This window comes from Magnusiomyces paraingens (assembly GCF_902498895.1).
Source record: "Magnusiomyces paraingens strain CBS 517.90 genome assembly, contig: contig5, whole genome shotgun sequence".
Lineage (NCBI taxonomy): Eukaryota > Fungi > Ascomycota > Dipodascomycetes > Dipodascales > Dipodascaceae > Magnusiomyces > Magnusiomyces paraingens.
This window is the reverse complement of record NW_022474071.1, coordinates 196,202-222,111: the sequence shown is the minus strand read 5'-3', so window position 1 is coordinate 222,111 and position 25,910 is coordinate 196,202. Positions and strand designations below refer to the sequence as shown.

At 43.6% G+C, this 25,910-nt stretch overlaps 10 protein-coding genes across 10 annotated transcripts; 5 read left to right on the top strand and 5 right to left on the bottom strand.

Moving 5' to 3' along the window:
- Positions 1 to 129: 129 nt before the first annotated feature.
- SAPINGB_P005730 (uncharacterized protein) lies at positions 130 to 2,406 on the top strand (the record flags this gene model as incomplete). The annotated part of the gene is made up of 1 exon (XM_032000444.1): positions 130 to 2,406. The coding sequence occupies one exon, from the start codon at positions 130 to 132 to the stop codon at positions 2,404 to 2,406; it is 2,277 nt and encodes a 758-aa protein (XP_031856335.1).
- An 84-nt stretch (positions 2,407 to 2,490) lies between these two features.
- Positions 2,491 to 3,756, bottom strand: SAPINGB_P005729 (uncharacterized protein; the record flags this gene model as incomplete). The annotated part of the gene is made up of 1 exon (XM_032000443.1): positions 2,491 to 3,756. The coding sequence occupies one exon, from the start codon at positions 3,754 to 3,756 to the stop codon at positions 2,491 to 2,493; it is 1,266 nt and encodes a 421-aa protein (XP_031856334.1).
- A 1,142-nt stretch (positions 3,757 to 4,898) lies between these two features.
- Positions 4,899 to 11,834, top strand: SAPINGB_P005728 (uncharacterized protein; the record flags this gene model as incomplete). Its single annotated transcript, XM_032000442.1, has 2 exons — positions 4,899 to 5,304; positions 5,395 to 11,834. 2 exons carry the CDS (start codon positions 4,899 to 4,901, stop codon positions 11,832 to 11,834), a joined length of 6,846 nt encoding a protein of 2,281 aa, XP_031856333.1.
- Positions 11,835 to 12,215: 381 nt separating this feature from the next.
- SAPINGB_P005727 (uncharacterized protein) lies at positions 12,216 to 13,160 on the top strand (the record flags this gene model as incomplete). Its single annotated transcript, XM_032000441.1, has 1 exon — positions 12,216 to 13,160. The coding sequence occupies one exon, from the start codon at positions 12,216 to 12,218 to the stop codon at positions 13,158 to 13,160; it is 945 nt and encodes a 314-aa protein (XP_031856332.1).
- Positions 13,161 to 13,255: 95 nt separating this feature from the next.
- On the bottom strand, positions 13,256 to 15,992 carry SAPINGB_P005726 (uncharacterized protein; the record flags this gene model as incomplete). Its single annotated transcript, XM_032000440.1, has 3 exons — positions 13,256 to 15,690; positions 15,753 to 15,814; positions 15,865 to 15,992. The coding sequence occupies 3 exons, from the start codon at positions 15,990 to 15,992 to the stop codon at positions 13,256 to 13,258; spliced, it is 2,625 nt and encodes an 874-aa protein (XP_031856331.1).
- Positions 15,993 to 16,148: 156 nt separating this feature from the next.
- Positions 16,149 to 19,055, bottom strand: SAPINGB_P005725 (uncharacterized protein; the record flags this gene model as incomplete). Its single annotated transcript, XM_032000439.1, has 1 exon — positions 16,149 to 19,055. The coding sequence occupies one exon, from the start codon at positions 19,053 to 19,055 to the stop codon at positions 16,149 to 16,151; it is 2,907 nt and encodes a 968-aa protein (XP_031856330.1).
- A 618-nt stretch (positions 19,056 to 19,673) lies between these two features.
- On the top strand, positions 19,674 to 20,378 carry SAPINGB_P005724 (uncharacterized protein; the record flags this gene model as incomplete). The annotated part of the gene is made up of 2 exons (XM_032000438.1): positions 19,674 to 20,131; positions 20,192 to 20,378. The coding sequence occupies 2 exons, from the start codon at positions 19,674 to 19,676 to the stop codon at positions 20,376 to 20,378; spliced, it is 645 nt and encodes a 214-aa protein (XP_031856329.1).
- Positions 20,379 to 21,001: 623 nt separating this feature from the next.
- SAPINGB_P005723 (uncharacterized protein) lies at positions 21,002 to 22,499 on the top strand (the record flags this gene model as incomplete). Its single annotated transcript, XM_032000437.1, has 2 exons — positions 21,002 to 22,143; positions 22,196 to 22,499. 2 exons carry the CDS (start codon positions 21,002 to 21,004, stop codon positions 22,497 to 22,499), a joined length of 1,446 nt encoding a protein of 481 aa, XP_031856328.1.
- A 110-nt stretch (positions 22,500 to 22,609) lies between these two features.
- On the bottom strand, positions 22,610 to 23,722 carry SAPINGB_P005722 (uncharacterized protein; the record flags this gene model as incomplete). Its single annotated transcript, XM_032000436.1, has 1 exon — positions 22,610 to 23,722. One exon carries the CDS (start codon positions 23,720 to 23,722, stop codon positions 22,610 to 22,612), a length of 1,113 nt encoding a protein of 370 aa, XP_031856327.1.
- Positions 23,723 to 25,463: 1,741 nt separating this feature from the next.
- On the bottom strand, positions 25,464 to 25,910 carry SAPINGB_P005721 (uncharacterized protein; the record flags this gene model as incomplete). The annotated part of the gene is made up of 1 exon (XM_032000435.1): positions 25,464 to 25,910. The coding sequence occupies one exon, from the start codon at positions 25,908 to 25,910 to the stop codon at positions 25,464 to 25,466; it is 447 nt and encodes a 148-aa protein (XP_031856326.1).

The window sequence follows — 25,910 nt, the reverse complement described above, 5'->3', positions numbered from 1 at the left end:
CACCTCAAAAGGCTTATGCGCGTCTTTGAGAACATCGCGAGTTCTACACAACCTCTTTTTTTTTTTTTTTTTTTTTTTTTTTTTCAAACATTCTTCTATCCAATATTGAACAATACCCCCCTCCTCATAATGACCGCCCCCTATCAGAATATTTTAGGGAAAACGGACCCTATGATGGTGGCTCGTCAGAATCTAATTCGTATGGCAAATATTCCAAGTACCGGCTATACCACACAGTATTCTTCTCCAGACACTCTACTTGCCATCTTCAAATGCATTTACTCAGACACTCTACCGTCCCACTACCCGGACCTTAACGTGCAGCTCTCATCTTATGCCAAAATGCGACTCGGGTTTTATGCCGATGAGACAAATGCTGTGCCCACTGTTCCTCTTGGTGAAGATGACACGTCGTATCTCTATGGACGAAACACCAATAAAGAGGCAAATTTACTGGAACGTCAGAAAAAGTGGCTCGTGACTTTGGCTTGGAGTGCGCGCGAAGCCTCTGTGGTACCCCTGCAACGTGGAACCGAATTTTTTGTCGAAGACGCAGTGTACACTGCAGACTATATGGTTGCACTATCTCACGAATGGATGACTTATTCCTCTCAACCTAACAATGAGCGTCCCATCAATGTGACTGAAGTCACTGTTACCAATACGTGGTTTAAAAGATCGGATGATGATACCATTTGCCGCATAACTGGACATAAGAGCCATGCATTCATTTTATCCAACTCCAAGTGGCGTCTTGGAGGAGTCGGGTATCCTGGCACAGAATCTCTTAAGGCCACCTATGGCCAACCTCCCATCAACCCTAATCAACTCCCACTTGTCACATTTCCACAAACTCCTCCTAAGTTTATATATGAGTATAGTGTGCGTCCAGTGGCTCCAGAAAATCAACTATATGTCACAAGCATTTGGGATGTGACGAACCAGACGTGGAAATTACTTGGTATATTTTTAGCCCCTGAAGACATTTTTTACCACCTAGACCAGCCTTGGAAGTCGACCCCTTACTTGGCTGACGATCTTTACCTCGAGTCCAAAATTGAGCAAGATAGCCAGAGATTTACTCCAAACCATACAGTCAAAAGCCCCATGATTTCACCATCAGTATTTGACGGACCAGGACTTGGAATTACAGCTCAAGAGCAACCCTTTGCTACAACTAAAATGGGATTGTCTCCGCAGCTGATTCCGCAGCAAATTGTAGCTGATAAAAACGACTTTTCAACTTTACCTAAAATTAATATTATTGAGCCGACGCCAACTTCAAGTATAATTTTCAAACAACCTGCTAATGAACATATATCTTCAAGGAAGAGTTTATTCGAAACCACTGTTTTGGAAGAAGAAGAAGATGATGATGATACGGAATCTGACGGAGAAAGACCTCACATGGCAAGTGATAACGATATCAGGGCATTGCATGAAAAACTTGAAAAGGTGGCTTTCGATGATGCAACAGGGACCGAAGATGAAGATGACTATGATGACGAGGAAGATATGTCATACTATGATCGGTATGATAAGTCTTCAGATGAAGAGGGAAGTGCTCCTAAGTCAACCAAGGGGCCTTTGCATCCTAAAGTGACGATGGAAACACTAGATGAAGATGACGATGATGAATATTTTAAGGCATACGACAATGTAGAGACTGCATTGAATGGTGACTTTAGTCAGGAGCGATTGGAAATGCTTAAAGACGGGTTTCGCACAATGCATGGGGTTCCTCCTAAAGCGGACCAACAGCCAAAGGAAGTGTCAGTACCGGCTTTTCATTCAGATACTCGAGTAATTTCATCACAGAATCAACCGCCGCTTGCTGTTGAGAAGCCTGCAGCTGTCAAAGCTCGAACGCCAACACCACCATTACCAAGACAAATTCCCTCTATGAGTGATACCGACAATGAAACAGATATATCAGCTGAGTTCCCTGGGAGTTTCCCTCGTGTGTCGAAAAGTGTGGCAACTCCACCTCATAAGACGTTGGCAAGTAAACAGCGCGAACCACCAGGGGCTCCACATCAACCTGAGCATGTGTCGCGGCTGCGGTCTGGGTTTGGTGAAAGCAATGAGTCAGACCATGAAATTAGGCGCTGGCTTTCTGGCAAGGGAAAGTCTGTAACCCGGAGCCGGACGTTTCCTCAACAAATTTCATCGACAAATGTGGGGTCTGAACCTGTAAGCTCAGTGTCTCCACCACCACCACAACTAATACAGCCATCTACCGAGGCTTCGAAACAAATAATGGAGAGTCATATTAAAACAACTATTGGCAGTTTGTATCAAGTGGCCAGAGCACATGGAATAAACATTACAAGTTTCTTAAGCATGGCATTAGACGCAGCTTCGCAAGCAGACAAGGAGTCCACGGAAGTGAGATCAAAAAAATGATGAAATTTAACAGAAAAAAAATAAATTAGAGTTGATATTATAGACTATAGAATGAACAATGGTATATATTCCTGAATACCCATTTTAAAGCTCATCTTCATCATCGTCAGAGCTATCTTCCTCCTCAGCCTCGGCAAGCCAATCGAGGAAAGGCTTAGCAGCCTTGCGGATCTTACGGAAGGTTTCCTTGTCAACGTACTTTTTGGAAACATGTTCGCCCCAGTCCAGAAAGGCATCTTCCGAAATGATATCATTGTCGTAGAGAGCTTCGAAAATGGCGGTGATATTTTTAACAAGCTCAGGGTGGTCGATACCAACAAAACGCTCAATGCCACCAAGGAAGTAGCGCTCACCCTTAGAAGTGGAGCCAACAAGCTTGCAAAGAAGACCGGCGTGGGCGCCAATATCCTCGACAATTTTTTCAGCAGAAAAGAGGGTTTGAGCAATAACCTGACAGGCTCGGTAATCTTCAGCAATTTCGAGTTCAACCAGCTTCTTGTAAATTTCAACATCAGAAAGATTGGTGCCATTAGTGATCCAATCACCCAACTGATCGTAGGGGTTAGATTCCTTCTCGTCAAGAGTCATAGAAGCCATAGAGCCACTAATGTCACGTTGACGGGCACGAATGGCTTCCTCAGACATATCAACAGCCCATTCTTCTCCAGCAGCGTTGGAACCATTGCCATTAGAAGAAAGAGGGCGATCACCAATCTGAGAGGCCTCAGCATTAATCTTGCGGGCGAGCTCATCGTCATCGTAGTCTTCATCATCGGGTTGAGGGCTTCCGTCCTCATCTGAGTTTGCGTGAGAGCCGTTGACTTCGCCAGAAACAAGCTCGTCAGTGGAAGCACCACCAACATTTGCAGAAGCAGTGGCTGCCTTCTTTCCTTTGCCCTGCTTAGCAGTAGAAGGAGGATTTTTAATAATATAAGTAGTGAGTTTGTGGCGCATGTCAATGGGGCTGCGGTGGCCGCAAGCTTTGCAGTCGCGGGTCAAAGTGCCATCTTTGAGCTTGATGAGATCAGTTTCAGGATTTTGGCAAGCAGCGCAAAGAACAAACTTGGAGATGAAGCCATCAAGAAGATCCTGAAGCTTGGAAGCCTCATGGGCACCGTTAACAATGTAGCGGTCATCAGCCTCGTTGATCTTGGCGGCGGATCCCAGTTCGACACCAAAGTACTTTGTAATGTATGCAGGGGGACGAGAAAGAGCACGGGCCACATCAGAAGTGTTGACGATGGCGGTGCGGATACCGTTACCACGACCCTCAATCTTTGATACGATGAGGGGCATCTTGTAGCGGTAGAACGGATCCTTGTTGTCTCTGCAGATGTTGACTAAAGTCATTTTGAAGTTGATGAAGAGATATTAAAAAAAAAAAGAGGATTGTGTTTTAGGAATAATATTAAGAAGAGTTGTGATTCATTCAAGAGGCGGTATAGTGGGAGTACAATGAGTGAAGAGTCTTATACTGAACGAAAAATGCATAAGAGAGGATGTATTTGTGCACAGGCCTTAAAGTTATTTATTTAGGAACAAAAAAAGAGGATTATTGCTTGAACGAACAATAAAACAGTCCAGAAACTGGGTGCGTTTTAGAACGGGATAGTTGAAGAAGAAGGGAAGGGTTTGAGTATTTGAACGAAAAAAAAAGAAGAAGAGAAAAACTTTTAGGGGTGGCGGGATTTGCTAAAAATGGACTTTTTGGAGGTTTTGTTTGTGGTGGTGAAAAATCGACAGGCTTAAAATTTTTTTTTATTTTCTGCTTACAAAACAAAATGGTGGGAGTCATCGATTTTACCAGCCAACAGTCTCCACTACCACCACCATTACCACCACCAAAAGAAAAGAAAAGAAAAAAAAAACGTGTGGTGGTGGTGGTGCTAAAAAACTTTAAATTAAAAAGGAAATTACATAACCAAATCACGTGAAAGACTCAAAAATTTGTCAACGTGCTCAAATATACGTGTTCCGTGTTCTGTGTTCCGAATATACTTCGGGCCACATTTGACGGGACACCCAAAATAGTAGCCAACATGCATCACAGAACATTAGAATCTTTATTAAAGTGGTAAAGAAGTTTGCCTAAAAACAGGTTTCTTGTCATTTTTTTAAAACTTTTTTTGCGCCCTAAAAGAAACCTTTTATATGTTTCCATTTTGGTTTCTTAATTTTAGGCATTTTCATCATCCAACAAGCATCAGCAATTTTTTTTTCCCCTTCTGCCATCTTAATAAACTTGCCATTTTATAAATTTCTATGCTTAAATATATTAATCCAATATTAACATTTTATCATTTTATATATTTCAATTTTTTATTTGATTTATATTTTATATTATTACCCTCTTTTTTTTTTTTTTTCATCCTTAACTATTTCTTTAATATCTAACCCGTCTCATTCAAATATTTATCATTCTCAGTGTTAAAATTATTGTTATTGATTTTTTTTAATTCTACTTTCCGAATCATCAAAATCTCACAATTGAAATGGCCATGTCTGTAGAAGACCCTCCCCCTTCAACATCGACTCGGGCTTTACGCAGAACCTCGCGTGTCAACTATACAGAGGAGCGTGTTAACTCTGCCTTTACTTCATCCCAACCACCCCAATCCACAAGTAAACCAAATGGGGTCTCAGTATCTTTCCATTACAAACCAAAATCTGTCTCTTCTTCTCCACCTGTCCAACCAATCAACAATAATTCCTCATCTGAATCTACTGCTGCTCCAATTTCAACTGCTCCAAAACTTGAATTAGAATCTCTAATTCCTTCGAGCTGGAAAACCATGCCTGAAGATGCATTTTCTGCAATGCCCAATTTAATTTCAGCTTATGTGGACCCCAATGATTCTTCTCTCCATCTCCAAGATGGTACAATCTACAGTCCAGAAGGTAAATTTTTTCATTTAAAAATTTTTTTTTAATTTTTTTTCATCTTTGTCACTTTCTATTATTTAATAACCTTTTTCTAACCCTTGATAGATCACATTTTCCTCGTTTCTGAACCTCCAGGAGAACCATACTATATTGCAAGAATCATGGAGTTTGTCTTCCGGCCAGACGACAACACGTCTTCTAAACAAGAATCAGAATCTTCCGAATTATCGAAGCGTAAACGTAGGTCCACCGCAAAAGCTCGTGAGGCCACCATTCCACCCACAACTCGTAAAACGCGCGGGAAAAAACCTCCCCTTGTCTCATCATCATTTCCTCCCAAATGGGCTGCAGAAAATTATATGGTCCGTGTCAACTGGTTCTATCGCCCAAAAGATATCTCTAAAAAATCAAATGACTCTCGAATGCTTTTTGCAACAATGAACTCGGATACCTGTCCTCTTGCAAGTCTTCGAGGCAAATGCACTGTCACGCACAGAGACCATCTCACTGACTATGAAGCTTATCGCTGTCTCCCTGATACTTTTTGGTTTGACAAACTTTTTGACCGATACATTATTCGTTTTTTTGATGTTGTTCCCACTGAAAAAATAATTAACATTCCCGAAAATGCTCAAAAAGTTTTGTGTGAACGTTTCAAGTACGCCATTGTTGAAGTGGGCCGCGCAAAAGAGCTTTGCTCTGCTCCTAAAAATTGCGAAAAATGCACCCAATGGTGTTCTCCAGATGACTCGGTCCAATGTGCGCATTGCAAACAGTTTTACCATATGCTTTGTGTTGACCCACCCCTTGAAAAAAAACCGAGTAGAGGCTTTGGTTGGTCTTGTGCTGCTTGCTCGGGAGCTCGGGAGCGTCAAATTCAAGAACAGAGAGGTTTGCAGCTGGGCAAAAATCCAATAATGACACCAGCACAGCAGCCATCTTTGTCTGCACAAACGCAATCTGAGTTATCAAAAATTGCTACCACAGACTCATCTGCAGACCCTTCTGCAGACCCTGCAGCAAACAATGGCTCCATAATACCGAGCTCAGACTCTCAACAAGATCACAAATCCGCTTCACCCCCTCCTATGACTCGGTTTGAACAACTCACAGAAGCCTTTAATGACAACACTGCTTCAAAAGAAATTACAGATGAACAGCGTCGCCAGCTCAAGCTCTGGCCAATGCGTTATCTTGGCTTGCATTCCAAAATTGAAGATGTTTTAGATATGGATGACCGTATTTATCCGCGTGCAGCTTCACGATTGGGCAACAAACATCAAGCATCAGTTCCTTCGTGGCCAGGCAGACCTTTTGTTTACTACGACATTGAACGTGGTCCAGAGCGTAAAACTCGTGGTCGCTCACGATCGGGTCGTAAGGGCCTTGGTCGCATTACTTATTATGCTTGTCATCCCGACGCTATACCTTTGAATCCTTCCGAAGACATCGTTAAGGCCAAAAATCGACCTCCATGGTTTCGGCCCAAACCTGTTGGATATATTGAACGTGGTGGTGACGATACTAGCACGCTCATGTGGAAGCGTCCAGAAAATGAACTCAATGAAGAGGAAAGCATCCACAATGACTTGCTGGTTGATGAGTATCTTGAACAAACGGTCGCAATTGCCAAAAAAATTGGAGTCAAGTTTTATACCCCAAACTTTATTGATTCTTGCCTCAAAGCTTACATGGATTGCGACCGAAATCCCGAAGAAGCTCTTAAAATTGTAGCGACTTTTACGAAAGAGTCTCTTAAGGAGCCTATTCTTACTGATTCAGAAAAACGGCGTTTTGCTGAGGGCGTCAAGCTCTATGGCAGTGAGCTTCATGAAGTCTACAATCATGTCGGCACTAAACCTTCTGCTGATATTGTACGCTACTATTATTTATGGAAAAAAACTCCAGAAGGTCACAGCATTTGGGACAATTACGAAGGTCGTCGTCGTAACAGGCTCAAGGAAATCAATCGCGCTGAGGGTGGAAGCAATGGAACTCTTGTCGACGATGTTGCAGATAGTGCAGATGACTCAGCTTACGACTCAGACAAGTCTATTTTATTGAAGCGCAACTATGAATGCAAGCATTGTCACACTACCACTTCGCGGGCCTGGCGCAGAGCACCTGGCCATCCTGTCGCCAATGCTAACAACCCAATCATTGCTTTATGTATTCGCTGTGCTCGTCTTTGGCGACACTACGGAGTGATTTGGGAGGAACCAGATGAGATTATGCGTCGGTATAATCAGCCAAAGCGTCGCATTGAACACGAGTTGGTAGAGGATGCAAAAGCTATTATCGAAGAACGAGATGCTGTTTCTATTCTAGTTCCTCGGACCAAACGCCAGCGATTATCTTCGTCTTCCTTGTCAACTTTGACCGAAGCCCAATCTGGTGGTCTATTAGACTCTGCAACCAATGGTGGAGAGTCTGCAGGGATCCCCACTCAACCTAATGCTACACGAGCCCGTGGCAGGTATGCCAAGTCTGGACGTACTCGGTCTTCAGGTCGTGGGGGTGGTCCTAATCGGACAAACATTGCAGCGGCAGTTGTTACCGCAGTTCGAAATAAGCCCGGACCTAAACCACGTGGCAAACCGGGTCGTAAACCCAGGAATAAAAAGATTCCTCAAGTTATTCCTCTACCTGAGGAGTCATCATCACCAAGCTCAGACGAGTTTGAGTCTTCTGGAGGAGCTGTGATTTCATCGTCTCCTGATCTTATTCTTTCATGTTCTTCCTCACCGTCTCCAAGCGACATTATGAATCTTTCGAGCTCACTAGAAAATTCTGAAGAGCCTAGAACTGTTGAAGAAGTCACTTCTTCGGCTACATTGAAGAGTGTTGCTCCTGATTTTGAAAATGAAAAGGACGTTGAACTCAAATCTAGTATTTCTGAGTCTGGTAAGCGCAGCATGCACTCCACCACCAACTTAAATTCTGTGGCCACCACATTGGCCTCTAGCAATGCTGCTTCCACCACTACCACTACCACTATCACTACCACCACCAAAAACAAAAGCATACCAGCTACAGTCGCTACCACCGCTGGAACAAGCAACAACGACGACAACAACAACACCACCACGACTACCACCGCAACTACAACCCCATCAAACATTTCCGCGGAATCCGCGCCGAAACTAGAGGAAGAATCTATTGCTGTCAAAAACAACTCAACCTCTATTTTGAAGAGCAGGAATGTCATGGAAATGCCCTCAAAGCCATTTTATCGCCAACCCGACGAGGTACTACAACAACAACCATACCCACAGCGACTACAACAAATCAATCAGCATCAACTGCAAACTCATTCATCTCAAATACCCGTCAATGTAGCCAATCTAAACAGCGACGTGGAAGAATCTCCTGGTCAGCAGAAGAAGCTGCCACCTCAAAAACAACAGCGCCAACCTTCGACTTCTGGAAAGTCGTTTCAATTTATAACAGCGCTTGGAACACCAAACCATTCGTCAGCAATGAGCCTCAACAAATACAATTTTATGAGGCGGCACTGCTCCGTGTGTCATGTTCGCAACGTGGATGCCAACAACCAAGTGGTAGAACAGCAGGCTGTTTGTGCCAACTGCGGGCTTAATGTGCATCTGCGATGCTACGGGCTTTCCCCGGACTTTGATTTTTCTTCTCGCTGGCTCTGTGCCGCATGCGACAATGACGTCGACCCACATCTGTCGACCTTTTATAGCTGCATCTTGTGCCCGGTGCGCGAGGTGGTACCTGATGTGCCTAACCGCGAAACGGATGCGTGTCCCGACGCGCTCAAGCCGACGTTTGATAACAATTGGGCTCATGTCAAGTGTGCCATTTGGATTCCGGAGCTGCGCTTTGGATCCCGTGAGCTACAGCCCATTGATGGGATCCACCTTTTGGGCGACCGCTTTTCACAGATTTGTATTTTGTGTGACGGCCGAGGTGGTGCATGCGTTCCCTGCGGCCATTGTGGTCGAATGATGCACGTTGGGTGTGCAGACAAGTATAAGCTTTTCCGAGGCATTGAAATAATACCTGCTTCTCGTGCAGATTCCACTAAAAGCGGTTCTGTTCGATTTAATGGTAAGCTGGTGCATATGGTTCCTGTTGTTCTTTGTGACCGGGCCACCCGAGGGCCTCAGCACTTTTCTTTGGACCATGTGGACTCGGAAACCGGAGAGTCAATTTTGGCCATTTATCTATTCCACTACAAGATTCGGCAAATGTCTCAGACAGGTGCTATGAAGCGATCATTGTTATATGAAACAGATGCTGATGTTGATGGCGATGGAGAAACTGGCGGATCACCCATTGTGCGTGATACTGGACCTCGGTGCTTTGACTGTGGGTCGGATTCATCACTGGTTTGGTGGGACCGAGCCGAAGAAGGACTTGCTCCACGCAAAAAGTCCATGTTTTCGCAATCCATATCCCCAAGCCCCGTTGCGTCGCCTGGGGAGCACCATGAAAAGCTATGCCAGAGATGTTACTGGAAGTCAAAGGACCCAGAAGAGTATAGCAAAGCCTATGAGCGAGGGACCACGAGTTCTAACAAGCCTTTTAAATTAATGCGGGCTATTCCATCGACTTCAATTCTTGCTGCAAGCTCTGACGCCTTGGTTACACTTGTCAGAGAATCCAATTTATCACCAAAGGAAATTAAAGCCATTACATATGCACCGGAGTTCAAAGACAGGAGGCTACAGTCCTCATCACCGGTCGTTGATACACCAATACCCAAGGCATCTGACGATTCTATTTCTCAAGCAGTTGTGTTAGAGCCAAAAGCCATGGGACCCAAATATGATCCCAATACACGCTATTATTATGATGAACGTGAACAGCATGACGAAGAACGCGACATTCACCTTCAGCACCGGGACCATCTTCATTCTTTACATAACGAAAGCGATCAGCATTATCAACACCATCGGCATTATCACCGAGCATCATACTATTATGATGAGGCTATGCGTGACCCCAGGGCTGTTGATGGATACAGCTCTGAGTGTATGCCAGAGCACTTGCCACAAAAGCGATCTTTGTCGCCTGGATTGGCGGCAGCACCCCGGAGTCCTCCTGCAAGACTTGCAAGCATGGGGCAGCCAGTTGGTGGCCATCACCCGCCGCCTAATGGACCTTATGCGTATCCAATGCCATTCCCCCCATTATCGTCATCGGCGTATGGGTCATATCCAAGACCCCCGTATCATTATCCACCTCCACCACCTTCACTGCCTCTATCTGGACCTCATAGTTGGGGTCGGTATCCGTACCATCATGGGTCACCAGTTCCATCTGGTCCCATGCTTACACCTCCTGCGCCCCCCTCTGCACAGGCACCGGGACCGCCAACACTACCACCACAGCAGGAGTCGATGCAACAGCAATTACAACAAAGGTTTCAACAACGGCAACAACAAAGATCCCAACGACAGCCGCTACCACTGCCACCACCATCGTTGCAACAACAACAACAACAACAACAACAACAACAACAACAACAAAAGCAACAACAACATCCACACCCTGCAGTTTCAGGACCTTCAGCAGAAGGTAGCTCTAGTACAAGTAATACCGGTAGCTCAAATAGTGGTCGTAGCAATAACAACAAGGGAACAGGCTCTTGGGGAACACACGAGTATGGTGATCGCGGGGCGGGTATTGATGGCGATGTGCGTGGCCCGCGAGGTGCAGACTCGATGCATGGACAACATGGATCACCGAGACAAGTGCCAATGGGATCTTCATGGGGTGATGGTACTGGAGACCTGTATAGGATGCATCATCACCACCATCATAACCGCCACGGTTCTCACCATGGGCCGATTTCTGGCCATCATCCAATGGGATCTGGATATTATGATTATGGTGCATATGGGACTTCGACATTACCTCCACCACCACTTCCTCTTCCTCCTCCTCCTCCGGGTCCAACTCAGGAGGCTTCTGGGTTACCGCCGCATTTACCACCCACATCAGCACTTCCTTCTTTACCACAATTAGTTTCTCATGAAGGAGGAAGCGGTCCTCACGGTTCTTTGCCAGGCCCTCACCATGGGTCTTATGGGTATAGCCATTCAAAGTCAGGATCTTTGCCTCCTACACGACACCATGGATCGTCGGCGTCGTACCGATATGAAGAGGATCCTCGAGGCATGCCACCACCACCACCACATCATCCATCACCTGCTTCTTCATCATCATCATCATCATCATTAGGTCCTAGTGGACACCACCAGCGCATATCGCACCATGAGCTTCATTCGCGAGCCGGTAGCAATCAGCCGACTTCTCGAAGCAATAGCAATGAACGCCATCATCTTTCTACTCATAGTGCTGCGCTGCTGGGAATGCCGGGTCCTCCGCCGGGCCCGACAGCTTCTTATTCTCATTCTTCTGGTTATGGGAATGGGGGGTATCATTTGCCACCTCTTGGCAACTCTAGGGGCCATTCAGGACCAGAGGCCGGATTTGGGTCTTCAAGATCCGGACGTGATGGGCGTCGGATGTCCCACTCTGATGTCCGGCGGCGCCGGACAGGCGGGTCTTGAGGCAGCGGTGGCCACAGCTGTATATATAGTGCTATAGCGAAATATTGTCTTATGAAATTTTTTTTTTCCCCGTGGGGTAAAAGGAGGGGTGCGGATGTCACCCACCCACCCAGAAAATTTGGCGTTACCCACCAGCGCTGCTGAAATTTTCATGTGGCCCGGCCGCTGCCGCCCTTTTGGCCGAGGCTCGAGAAAAAGCCACGCCGGCCAGTTCCAATGACCGCTCCACGATTTTTCAGCCTGGCAGTGATATATAAATACTTGGGGGGTTGGCCATAATTTTAACTGAAAAAATTTTTTTTTAATAGTTCCTCGTTTCATATATATATATATATATTTAAATAAACCTCTTCATCCCGTCCATTTCTATTCATATTCACAATGTCTGACGCACCTGAAATTGATACCTCCATTGCTACCACTCAGCCCCCTGAAAACGCTCTTGTTGGCCAGCTCAAGTCCTTTGCCGCCGGCGGCTTTGGCGGTGTGTGTGCTGTTGCGGTCGGCCACCCATTCGATCTCGTCAAGGTGCGTCTGCAAACCGCTACTCCTGGTCAGTACTCTGGTGCCATTGATGTTGTTAAGAGAACCGTAGCCACCGATGGCCTCACAGGCCTGTACCGCGGTGTTGCTGCTCCTCTTGCTGGCGTGACCCCCATGTTTGCCATTTCCTTCTGGGGTTATGACCTCGGTAAGCGACTGGTGTCTGCCGTGTGGACCCCTGCAGGACCTAACGGCGATCTCTCTATTGGCCAAATTTCTGCTGCCGGGTTTTTCTCGGCCATCCCCACAACCGCTGTCGCCGCTCCCTTTGAGCGTGTCAAGGTCATTCTCCAGCTCCAGGGTCAACAAAAGACTCCTGCTCCTGGTGCCCCAGCCCCCAAGCAATTCAACGGTGCTATTGACGTCGTTGCCCATCTCTACAAGGAAGGCGGTCTGCGCTCCGTCTTTAAGGGCTCTGTTGCCACACTGGCCCGTGACGGTCCCGGATCGGCTCTTTACTTTGCCACATACGAATACCTTAAGGTCCTGCTGACACCCGAGGGCCAGTCAATGTCTCTTGGTGCTATTTCTTTTGCCGGTGGTATGGCTGGTGTTGCCATGTGGGTCCCCGTCTTCCCCATTGATACCATTAAGTCTCGTCTTCAGTCTTCCACTACCTCCCAGTCCATTGGTCAGGTCACCTCCGCTATCTACCGTTCCGGTGGTCTCAAGGCTTTCTTCCCTGGTTTGGGTCCTGCTCTTGCTCGTTCTTTCCCTGCCAACGCTGCTACCTTTGTTGGTGTCGAGCTGGCCCACAATTTCTTCACCTCGGTTGGCATTTAAACGTGACAATTTTTTTTTAAAAAAAATCCTTCTATTCTTTTCTTTATTGTTTTTTTAATGACTTATAGATTATTCAACTTTTTTTCTTCCTAATTCTAACTGTAAAACCCATTGAAGTTCAGACGAACTCCAAGAAATCGCATCTCACTGTCTTCTTGCTTCCCCAAAGCCTGAACCAACCGTCGTAGACTAGCCTGGAACTGCGAACGCAAGTCTGTTAGCGTCGCATCAATCTTCTTGATTCGCTTCAGTATGCTGTTCCCAGGGTCCACACCACCATTATTTTGACCATCTCTCTGAGCCAGGGACTGCGCGTGCAGCCGCTCAGACATGTCGTGTAGCCCTTCGCACGTGACGCCAAACGCCAACACAATTTTGAGCAACGAGTGCAACTCGCCCATCAGAAAGTCTCCGCCGCCCAGCAGGCCCTTGTGGGTGATTGTTCGCAAGTATTCTCGGTGTGCAGCCGCTATCTCGTCCACAGACAAGTCGCCTGTATCCAGCCGTCGTGTCAACTCTCCCCACGCCATCTCTACGACCTCGTAATTAATATAGTACTCAAGCTCGCTCACAAAGTGGACCATCTCACAGCACATGTCTCGCACGCCCTGCCACAACCCGCCCACCAACGGGTGGTACAGCCCGTAAACACTGCTCTTGTATGGTATTGTATTGCTACTCACCATACGGTTGGCAATATTGGTTTCGCTCGGATGGCGCAAATACCGGGCTCGGGTTGCAGCACGGTCCATGAGAGTGAGCTGTCGCCAGGTCGTATTTAACGTAAACGAAACACGCTTTATTCTCCAAAGAAAGTTAAACACTCGTAGATATTCCTTCATCGACTTGTGGTCCCAAATTACTGCATTCAACGGCTCTTCCACTCTGTAATCAAGCGTGAAAACATCCCACCCAATGTCTCCGTGCCCAAGCTCCAGCATGCGCGCGTCCAGCGCCCGCAACACGTCGGGGTGGTCGTGTCGCGCGTTCGATCCGCGCACTGCAGTCTCCAGGGTAGCCGTAAGGTGGTGTCGGAACAATTGCAAGGCCGGCCGTTCCAGCACTGGAGCAACACTTTCAACAAGCAATTGCACAAAGTCGCCTTTTCCTAGCAGCAAATAATCCTTCAAGCCACGCAAATGGGCATCCAAATGGAACTTGTTTCGTAAAAGATCGTTGAGATGACTCACAACCCGTTCATACGTCTCCGACACTTCTTCCCGAAGCTGCGAATCTGGCAATTGTAGAACCCCAGGATCCAACCGGGCCAAAGCTCGTCGCTCATCTACCCACTCGCGGTCATCACAAGCGCCGGCAATAAAATGTAGCGTTTTGCCAATCTGAAAAATTTGTTCCGCAACCTCGCGCGAAATGTAATCTGGTATATATGCCTCGGCAAGGTAAAAAGTGCCATCCCAAGGATTGGAATCGTCTGCTGAATTCCCCCCGGCATTATTATTCGTTCGCCTTATAAAAAACTCCTCGTGAGGGTCAACCAGCTGCCCAGAAAGCATCCATTGGCTCAGCATGTCGAAGAACGATCGCGCAACTTGGGGCACAAGGCGCTGTGCAAACTTGGCCACAAATTCATCGCCATGGTACGTATATGCATGCACAAGAGACAAAATCTGCCCGCCTACAAGTCCCTGGGTTTCTTCCAAGATCATGCGCACCAACCGAAGCCCTAAGGTTGCTTCCTGAAGTAATACAATGCTGCGTGTCAGAGTCATTCGCCCGCCAATTCCGTACTCACGAGCTTCTTTCGACACCCCGGCATCCGGGGCCTGCAGTGTCATTTCCTGCCTCCGGACTTCGGTTTCCACAACCCCCACAAATGCTAGGTAGCTCCGCAATTCATTCTCGATTGCAGAATCCAATGCTTGCAAAACCAATCCAGTCTTGGGGGCCTTTTCACGTCGGTGTAATTCTTCTTTGATATTTCGGTACAGCACCGCAGGTTCCATTAGCCTGCTCAGCTGTCCAATCTTTTGCCAGGGCAGATGCGTAGGCAACGCCAGCACCGTGGTAGTCTGCTCATCGTCATCTTCATATTCAATATCCATATCTCCATCGCTAGTTTTCTGTGCTCGCATTGGATCTGGCGGTAGCGGTTCGACCCATGTAAATGTACTTGACGAGATACCCTGAAGCGTATAAGGCAGCTCGCGCAAAATCTGGCGGTTGCTAGGTGTCTGGTTCTTATGTATATTCCACAGTATTTCGCGTGCTGACATTCGCTCAGGATCTGTAGTTTCTGTGGTAGAGTTTGGTGTGTATTGTGGACGTTCGTGTATCGTAGGACTACCGCGTCTGCTGGAATCCGGGAACGCATCTGGAAGATTGTGAAGGTACCGTGAACGATGATGGTCTGCGCGTTGTCGGGTCTCTGATTGTGAAGATTTGATGAGTTGCAGAAGAGCAAGGGCCTCGCCAGGGTGTCGGAGATATGCTGCACGGGTTTCAAGGTCTTCAAACAATCGTGCAGTCGCGTTCAAGAAACTGACTGCAGTCTCGGGGTTTTCATGTTGAACTAGACAAAAAAAAATAAATGTAAGAGAAAAGAAAATTTGAACAAAAAAATACACAACTCACGTTCAGTATATATAGCATCACGGACGGTATAAAAGTTAGAGTAATCTGTTGTTGGCGTGTTTCTAATACAGGAGTTAATGATACTAGGTTGAAGCTATGTTAATTTCCTTACCCTTCGAGATGCCGGGAAGCCTTATTTAATAAAAAGGACTTTTCATCAAAGCTTAAAACATCCCCAAGAACATGATCAACAAGTTTCTCGAGTAGCTGCGGGACTCTGCTGCTACCATGGGAGTCCATTTGTTTTTTAAAGAGAGAAGTGGTGGGGCTGCTTCTCTAAAAATTTGGTGGTGGTTAAGAAAAAAAAAAGATGCCTACCACAGTGATCTGCCCAAAAAAGGAGGTTTTCAAATCATAAACCTTAACAATTAATTTTTTTTTTCTTTACATCAAAATTTACATTGCTGAATTATCAATTGCAAGAGCGTCCAGCTCCAAAGCAAAGAAACTGGGAAGGTCATCTTCATCATCCCCTTTTTCCGTCGCGACATCATCATCATCATCATCACCATCATCATCGTTTCCGTTCTCCTTTTCTTCATACTCTCTGCGTAACCGTTCATTGTAAAACTGAATCAGTGCACGCACAGCCGCCTCCTGGGGTTGAGCATCCTCGGCTTCTGAGTTTAAATCGCCGCTTTGCAACCAGTCGTCGCGTAACTTTGTCTTACAATTAAGATAAATTGCAGACACCAGGTCCATATTTGTGGTCCGCCACTTGCGCCCATTAAAAGGCACCTGCTCTTTGAATATTTCTAAAACGAGTTCCCATATATCCTTTTGATATATGCTCAGAGCTTTGCGCAATGTGTCTGGAGGCAATTCGGCAACAACAATAATTCGTTGAGTTTTTTTGCGTATAATGCGGCGCAGGGTTCGCAGCAGATTAATCGTGGTGAAAAAGTATCTTCGAGAATAAATTGTGACCGATGATAACAATTCGTCTTCATTCTCTTCATCGACTTCTTCCTTTTCTTGTGATGGTTTCTCGGGCTCGTTTTGGGATTCATTCCAAGAATCCGAGAGCCCTCCACAAAAGGCAAAAAAGTTTAGTTTTGGGTCGTCAAGTATTTCTAAAGCCTTTTCATAAGGCACATGCGAGTAAAAGTATTTAAACACCAACAAGTGATAACGTGAGTCAAAAAGTAATGTAGACAAATGCTCAAACTTGCAGATGTGTGAAATCTTAAACCAACTGGCAAGAACTGATATACATGCAGACACAGCACGAAGACCGATATCTTTAGCGCGCGAAGTTGTGCCTGCATATTGGTTCGCTGAAAGGTAGGTATCAATGTGACTCTCAGAAGAGGAGAAGGATGCATTTGCCAAAAGAAATTTTAGTAAAACAAGAACAAATGAGTTAAGGTCACCAAGAACAGAAACATAAAACTCTTCGACACGCTCTAAAATAAGTTCTTCGTACTGCGACTCTTCAAATTCATGATACTCGCGTGGTGCTGGAACCCATCCGCGCTCTTGTTGCATGAATTTGTCACGTTCATCCCAAAGCTGCATCATGCTGGGTGTAGTATGAATGCGCGAGTGAAACAGTTCGCTAGCCTCAACTATACTCTGAGGAATGTTGCTTTCTGTAGGGTGAATAAAGGGGAAACTTTGGTTAGTCATAAACACAGATTTGCGGACCTTTTGGCCAGCAGCAATAGCCGGAGATGCAGGTGGGGATGGGGCCGGGGTGGCAATATGCACTGTGGGGATTGGCAGTGCGTTATTGGAAGACTGTGCAATAACGGGTCTTGGAACCTCAATGTAGTGGGACATACTTCGTGAGTTGTCAAAGTTGCGAGGCAGACGTGAGGACGGAGGGATGTAAGCTGGGTATCTAGACATCATGTCTTGGCGAAATGCATGATAATCCAATGGTGACGCCATGACAAGATCAGTGTTTTCGCCATTATTTTCTGGAAGATTATATTTTTTGTACATGTAAGACTTGACTCGAGCAAGGTCGTCATCATCGCCAAAAAGACAAAGCATTGTTTTCCAAAAAACAAGGCAAATGGGCCTTAGTGGAAGGTTTCCTTCAATGCCCCAGCGCAACCGGGACATCGCTTGAACGAAGTAAAGGAGAATGTTAAGTTTGTACAGGTCTGCAGCAAATTCAGTATCGTGTCTGTGGGATTCAATTGTGAAGTAGAGGATTGTGAGGACGCTGAAAAGCTCCATGTTTAGCTCATTTTCGGCATCGCTACCACTTGAAGGTGTGTCATCGTCTGCGTAAAGATCGGCAGGGACTTTGAGATTCACATCATGCACCAGGAGAGCATAAAGAGATGGGAGTGCATTGTGCTTCCAAAGAAAATGGGTATTAAGCTTGATTTGTGCGATGTGATCTGCAGTGGATGAAACTGAAGCGTAAGAGCCAAGAGCAACATAGGAAAGAAAAGAAAGAGCGCTGCGGCGGGTTGCTGAGTTAGTAGATTTCAAGTCGAAAAGCCAGGATGTAACGAGAGACTCTTGTGTGTTGACTGAAAGATCCCGCCAGTCATTGTCATGATTTTTTTGAAACTGGAATTTAAGAGATGGTAATATTTCATTATCTTCGTAAAGAAACCATTCTTCAATTTCAGCTTTGAAATCCTCGGTGCCAGTGTACTTGTAATTAAAATTGGGTACATATTTAAACATGTTTATATCGCCACCGGTAAATTCTTCTGCGCGGTTACGACGTTCCTGAGACTTTGATTTCTTAGTTGGTGACGAGCTGCGTGGGATTATAGCTGTATCTAGTTCGTCTCCTGTTAGTCCCGAAGTTTCCAACTCTGTTCCGAGGTCTGGGCCAAGGTCTGGGGCCAATTCTGGAGGAAGGGCTTCGTCTACTGCCGAAAGGTTTGGGAAAGCGGATGAGGAATTTCCATTGGGGAAGTTGATAACATGGCCGGCCAAGTCGTCACTTTGAGGGGTCAGAAAAGAAATCTGTCGGTCTATGTTTCCCAAATTTGTATTATTATGGGTAGTGGTGGTGGTAAGATCGTCGTACTCGATGCTTGTTTGCTTAGGAGGAAATTCCTGGGTATCATCGTCATCATCATTTGTGTCTATTTCATCAATATGACTGCCAAATTCGTCGTCATCATCACCGCCTATATATATAGGTTGATTATGGGTATAAGAGGATATGGTATCATCGAATGCAGGCCCGAGGGATTGCGGCGGAGAGGAGGCCATTGGAGAAGTTGGGCTACGGTCAGGCTGTGACGCGGAGGCAGAGATAGAATCTGTGGCTGCTTGAGCAGTTCTCTCTGCTGCTTCATCATGTGCCAGAAGATTCACAGAAGCCATAGATCTAAATAAAAGTTTTTAAAAAAAAGAACGGGATGTGAAGTTATCGTAAAAGAAAATTTTCCTGGCCTTTGTATGAATTTTCAACGGGCTGTTTTGGGATGGTTTTGAATGAAATATAGTAGCTGGTGGTTATTTCCTGATTTTTTGAGGTGGAGAAGCGACGTAATAAAAATTCCACGAGAGCACTAACAGAATTTCCAATTAAAGAAGTATAACGCGGCTCTTTCAAATATAGAAATCCTGCTTCGCTTTTGGTTCACTTTACATGACCACATTAAGGCTGCCTGTCTGGCCTCACCGCCAGCATTAAAAAAACCATTATCCCAACCACCACCATCCGCAACCTTCACAAATAGCCACCTTCCCTAACAAAAAAAAAAAAAAAAAAAAAAAAAAAAAAACTAGTTCATCTGCCAGCACATCATTTTTTTTTGTCTTCATTATCTTTTTTTCAGCTTAAATTTTTCTGTTTGATTTTCCCTAACTGGACGGAAAAAATTGAGAGGTTCTTTATTCTAAAACATTATTATTTTTTTTCCGTGTGTGGGGGACTTTTAGAAGACCTTTTTTGTTTTTTGTTTTTTTAATTTTTTCAGTTTTTCCTGGGAAACAATAATGAGCAACGGCACGATTGACTGGGCGCTTGATTTGAGAGTCCGGATCACCACTCTGCTGGACAATACCATCACCGGCACCGTGTATGCGTTTTGCCAAACCACAAATACCATCACTCTGATTGAGGACCCGCCGGCCGAACAGTCCACAACAACAGATTCCAATACCAAGCCCCTGAGGCCCAATTACCGTATCATCAAGACCTCGTTTGTGCGCGATGTCACAACTCTTTCTCGACCCAAGAAGACTACAATTCCACCGTCAGCTGCGAGCATTGCACAAGGAACCCCTCATAGAGACGCGTTCGCGCGGGCTGAACCACCTATTGGTCCTGTGGCTGTGGCCCAACTCAATGCAAAGGCCGAAGCCGCAGTGGCAGCTGAGCGCAAGCGCCGGGCTCGAATTGGCGTTGGAGTGACTAAAGAGGCACAAGCCTTTTTTGATCTGCTATCTAATACGTGAGTTTTTGTTTTAAAGAAAAAGAAAAAAGATATCTAACAGCAATTTTTGTTTTTTAGCGTTCCCTCTATTTGGCATGGAAAGTCTATCATAGCCATGGAGGAGGTTAGGATTGATCCTCCATACACTCCGGAGAGCTGCCTTGCTGACGATCCCGATTCAGCAGCTCTGCGATATGTCAAGCGTGTTGTTGAGGGAACTCGGGAGAAGCTTGCACATACGAATTCACAGATCAAGGGAGGTTGAAGTTGGTGGGTATATTTCCAAGTCTGTTTCATTAAGATGATATGATCAGTATATGTGCATATATATACAGATATATAAATGAGAAAAGATAAAAAAAAAAAACTGCATACAGTTTTCACATATTTTAAAAAAAAAATTTAAAAATTTAAAAACAAAAAGATCAAAAGTGAAATATTTCTAAATCGTTTGACGGTTTGAAATTGTTTGAGTTGTGTCTTTGAAATTAAAATATAACACCATGGACATAGACATGTTTTATGTTACAGATCTTATGTACTAAGTTCTATGTACCAAATTCAAGTACCGACACCTTGCCGCCCGACTGCCCGGTCCCAGTTTTTTTTTTTTTTTTTATTTTTTCTTGGTCAAAATTTTTTTTATTCTCTTTTCTTTCTTTCCACGTCTTTAAACTCATTTTTTTAGTCTGTAAACCATTTATATTTTTTCATTTCAGATTTTGGTTCTATTTAAACTCAACTTTTCTAGCATTTATATTGTTTCAGCGCTATTTAACCTTTTTCTCCTGATAATTACCTCCACTTTTTTACCCTGGTTTTCTTATTCCTCCACCTCCTTATTTTCCTACTCTATAATCTCCATCTAGTTCAACCCCTCATACTCCTATGAGCTCCACGTATAAACGCCAGCGGATCGACCTTACACCGGAATGCTTTGCCACCGAAATTCCACAGTCTCTGCTTCCAGTAACTTGCGGCCCACTCTCTGCAAAAGCCTATCGCGACCGCCAAGTTAGACCCTTAGTCTGGCTTCTCTTTGGGGGTACCGGTGCACTTGGCAAGCAAATTTCGCGCACAGCAATTGCGCGTCGTGATCGTGTCTTCATCGCAGCCCTCGACGAAGCTGACACTGATTGCGGATTCCCCGTTGAAGACGATGCTTCGAAATCGCCAGAAGAGCACAGTCATGGTTCTGCAAACGCAAATGACGTCTCTGCCAATACTGGCCCTTCTGAAAATGATGACAACTACTCCTCGGCACACAACAACCCCGCACAACGGCCAAACGGCTATCAAAATGGTGGTGGTGGCGCAAGCTCAACTCCACTAACTTCTGCCAATGCCAAAAGCTCAACTGCCAATTCAACAGAGTCACCAAATAAAAATCGCCGACGATCTGCTTCAAAAAAACGCCCACGAATCATCAATCCAGAGCTTTCCGCCTCCGCTCCTGAAATTGGATATCTTTACATTGACGAACGCTTCAAAAACCTATGCTATCGTGTTAAATGTGATGTCCGCATCCGCGAAAGCGTCGACCGGGCTGTCCAAAAATGTCTACAGGTATTTGGACGCATTGACGTTGTCGTCAACTGCTTCGGTTACGGTGTCATGGGTGCTTGTGAAGAACAGTTTGACACTGAAATTCGCTCCCAGTTTGAAACAAACCTCATGGGCCTCTTTCATACCATCCGTGCTGTTCTTCCATACCTCACAAATGCTGCTCGCATGAGCGCTAATGATAAAGTCCCTAACGATGCTGTTAAAAAGGGAATATATAAAGATAATGTCAACTCAAATGCACCAATTACATCTACCCCAGGTCATATCATTTCTTTCACGTCATCTATGGGTGTGTTGGGTACTCCTGGATTTGGTCCTTATAGTGCAACCAGATGGGCTGCTGAAGGACTTCTCGAAAGTCTATCTTTTGAAGTTGAACATTTGGGATGCAAAGTCACTATAATTGAAACAGGATATGCCAAAAGTGGTTCAAAAGAAGATGATAGTGCCCGGGTAGCAAGAACGTGAGTATATTTTTCTTTAAACCCTTTTTTTTTTCTTCACTAACAAATATAGTACTGGCATTCACGAACTTAACTCAACACCAATTTCATCTCATTTTTTCCTTCGGGATTTAGGACCTCAATACCAAAATACTCCAGCAGAATACGGTGTCCAGTTTGTGAAGCACCTGGACAAAATTCTTGCCACAAGTACAGTCAAAGTTGCCAGCATTATTTGGGAAATTGGCCACTGCCAAAATCCTCCTCTTCGCTTACTCTTAGGTTCATGCGGTGTACTAGGCATGAAGGATAAGCTTAGAGGAATGGCTGAAGAAATTGAAGATTGGAAATTCCTCTATGATGAAAACCAATTATGATTTTAAATGACATTGCATACTTGCTTATGATGATTTAACGATAACTTTATGATTTATGACTACTACTACTATTTTTTACGGAAAACTAGATTGTAAATATATACTTCCGCTCACTTTTCTTTTAAAACAACAACTGTCCATGGGTGATCTTTACTTCCATACATAATATCCTCAAAATGTTTTTGCAGATCGTTCACAATGCCTGTTTGAAGCACCGGTACATGAATTGTCTTACCCTCTGGCGTCCGAATCTCTCCAACGGCTGCTACAAAATAAGCTGTACCAATTGCAAACGCTTCCTGTAATCTGCCTTCCACCATTGCTTCTTCCAAATCGTCAATTGAAAATCTCTTTTCCAAAACCTTCACACCTGTGTCAAGCTCTCTTTCTCTAAGATACTCTAGAGCTGAACGCCGATTAATACCCGGAAGAATCAAATTGGTATCAAGCGGACAAGTCACAATCTCAATATTTCCATTGATCTTGTTGCGCAGCACGGCCATAAAATTGGAGCCGCCAGCTTCAGTTACAAGCCGCTCTTGCTCCCCATACAACCACAAGACTTGATCATACCCATCGGCACTGGCCCTTAACTGTTGCTTTAAAGTTGGACCATAATTTGCTCCTAGTTTTTTACTACCAAATCCTGTGGGCCAAGCTCGCACAGCTTCAGTTGGCTCCGACGAGTAAAGTTTTAAAGATTTATCGCTTAAACTAGGCATGAGCGTTAGTACAACAATAAGTTTGGCCATGGTTGTAGCATTCAACCCAAGCCCTGTGGATGTACCAAGAATAAAAGGTCGTGTATAAATAAATGATCCAGGTTTGATAAAACGTGCCTCGAGGCTTACAAACTTTAACAAAATTTTTAAAAGCTCTTGCTCATCAAATTGAGGCAGAGTCAATCGCTGAGCTGAATCATTTAGTCTAGCAAGGTTTAGTTCAGGACGAAGTAAGCGCACAGTTTTACCATCACGAGACCGAAACACTTTGAGGCCTTCAAAGCATTGTGTTGCATAGTGTAAGCATGATGAAGTGGGATCAAGAGCCAATGGCTCCACAGGTTTAATTTGAGGAGTACCCCAACCTTTTTCAACAGTCCAATCAATTTCGAGCATATGATCTGTAATCGAATTGGGTGGGAGCTTGTCGAGGGCTTTAGGAGTTGTGGTCTCAGTAATGACAAGATCGTAGAAATTAAAGTGTTTGTTTTCAGCAGACATTGAAAATATATTATTTACTTGATTATTTTAGATCGAGAATTCTGTAAATAATAAAAATAACTGAGGAATTTAAATGTGTACTTATACTTGGAATACAACAATAGACATAAAATATGACTCAGAAAGTATGGTGAAAAAATTTGCTGATACTTGGGTACCCAATATGTCGGATTATTATTCATGAATTGGCTAAAACATAATTGATACCCTTAAAAAGCCGAAATAATACATGTCCAAAAACTATAATGAGCTTTTTTTTTCTGATTTTAAATGACTGATATCTGTAATAGGCGGGATCAATTTAGTCTGGTTAATTGCTACAAAAGCTGGGGGTTAAAAGAAAAAAAGATATTCTGTTCAAGCATGCACAACGCCGCTATCGGTCATGCGGCTGCATTATTGAAATTTTGACATTGTTATCGTTTCTGTTGATAGCTTTGACTACTTGTTTTTCGGCCCGCCAGTAACCGAGCCTTTCTCTACCTGCTGAAATTTACTATCTAAACAGTCATAGGTAGCGGCAAAATGATATTTATTAAAGGGCTTTGATGCAGGATATTATTGTAAGCTCCAGAAACTCTCTAACGTGGAGATGACTAATTTTTGAAAAAAATTTCTAAGTATTAGAAGCATATATCTATTTTTTTCAACCGTTGATTATTTCAATTTTTGCTTTTAGAATGTTCATTATCCTAAAAAGGGGAGAGTCAGTTCATGGCTTATGCGGAGGTCTATTTCACCGTTAAAACTTTATAGGTGAACTTTTGATTTAGTCATTTAGAAGTTTAAGTATTGCATAGATATTTTTTTGATTAATTATGCTATCATAAAAAAGGGATTGCTATTGATCATTAATCATATCTTATACTAATTTGAGTCCCTTATCATATATGTTACTAATACCAGTTAAAAATCATAATCTTTTAATCCGAACTTGTCTAAATAGTTTTAAGTATCTAAGTGAAATAAAATATAATATAATATAATATAATATAATATAATATAATATAATATAATATAATATAATATAATATATTATAACATAGTAATAAAACTCTCAAAAATATATGGACCAAATACTAAATGTACGTAATCTGGGTGGGTTAGGGCTGGTATTTCCGATACTCTTAAAACAAACTCAAAAAAACCTTTAAATTTTTAAAATTCCATTAGGGCTAGGGCTATGGCTAAATAAAATTCGGTGAAAAGTTTAAAGAATTTCTACATAAACAAAAAATGCAAGAAACATCCCCTTTTTCAAATAAATTTTATGTTTTATTTAATAATAGTGACATTATGACCTTTCCACAAATCTACTGATGTGTTTGATAAATATTTTTTTATTGTCAATGCACAATGGCTAGAGGTGAATTGGCGAAATAGGGTGCTGTCAAACATTTTATCAGTGTTAAATAAATTTCAATGGTTCTTCTGTTTATTAAAAAATCTCTTTTTTAAATAAATTTAATAAATTGTTCATATGCAAATATATTATGTTATATTTCAATAGTAAAATTCATCTCAAGTTATTCTCTTATTTCACCTGTTGGCTTAAAAAAGGGAAGAAATAATCGATTCTGTTGCTAATACATAATTATGTAACCACCATAAAGCATAGCCACGATCCACACTATTTACAAATTTTTCTTAAATACTTTAAATAAAAAAAATTCATTTTATTGAAATCTGTTTAATTTTATTGGAATTTTTTATTTGGGATTCAATTCATATTAAAGCGTAATCAGTAAACTCGATAAAAGTGCTCATACATTTTAATAGCAGACAATGCAATTTTCTTCCCTTCTTCTTCGTAATCTGAAAGTTTTCGTTTGGGCTCTTTAATAGCAATTTTGATAGGTACTTGAACGTTATCTTTCATTTGAAAGTGCATGATACTGTTAATTAAAGGCTGATAAACAGAGTCCGAAAAATAATCGAGATTTGTTGTGAGAACTTTTTTGCAAACGCCAGCAACTATAAATACAGCCTTGTACGACTCAATGCAAGATGATTTAAGATATAGAATCACATCTGCTGCATCATCTACATTTATCTCTTCAATTCTTGAGTCTGGAATACCGTTATTTATAAGAGTTGTTCTAATGGAATCAAAATACTTTCTGGAATATTTGTCATCTCCAAATGATATCATAGTGACATCAATATGTCTTGCATATGAATAAGACAT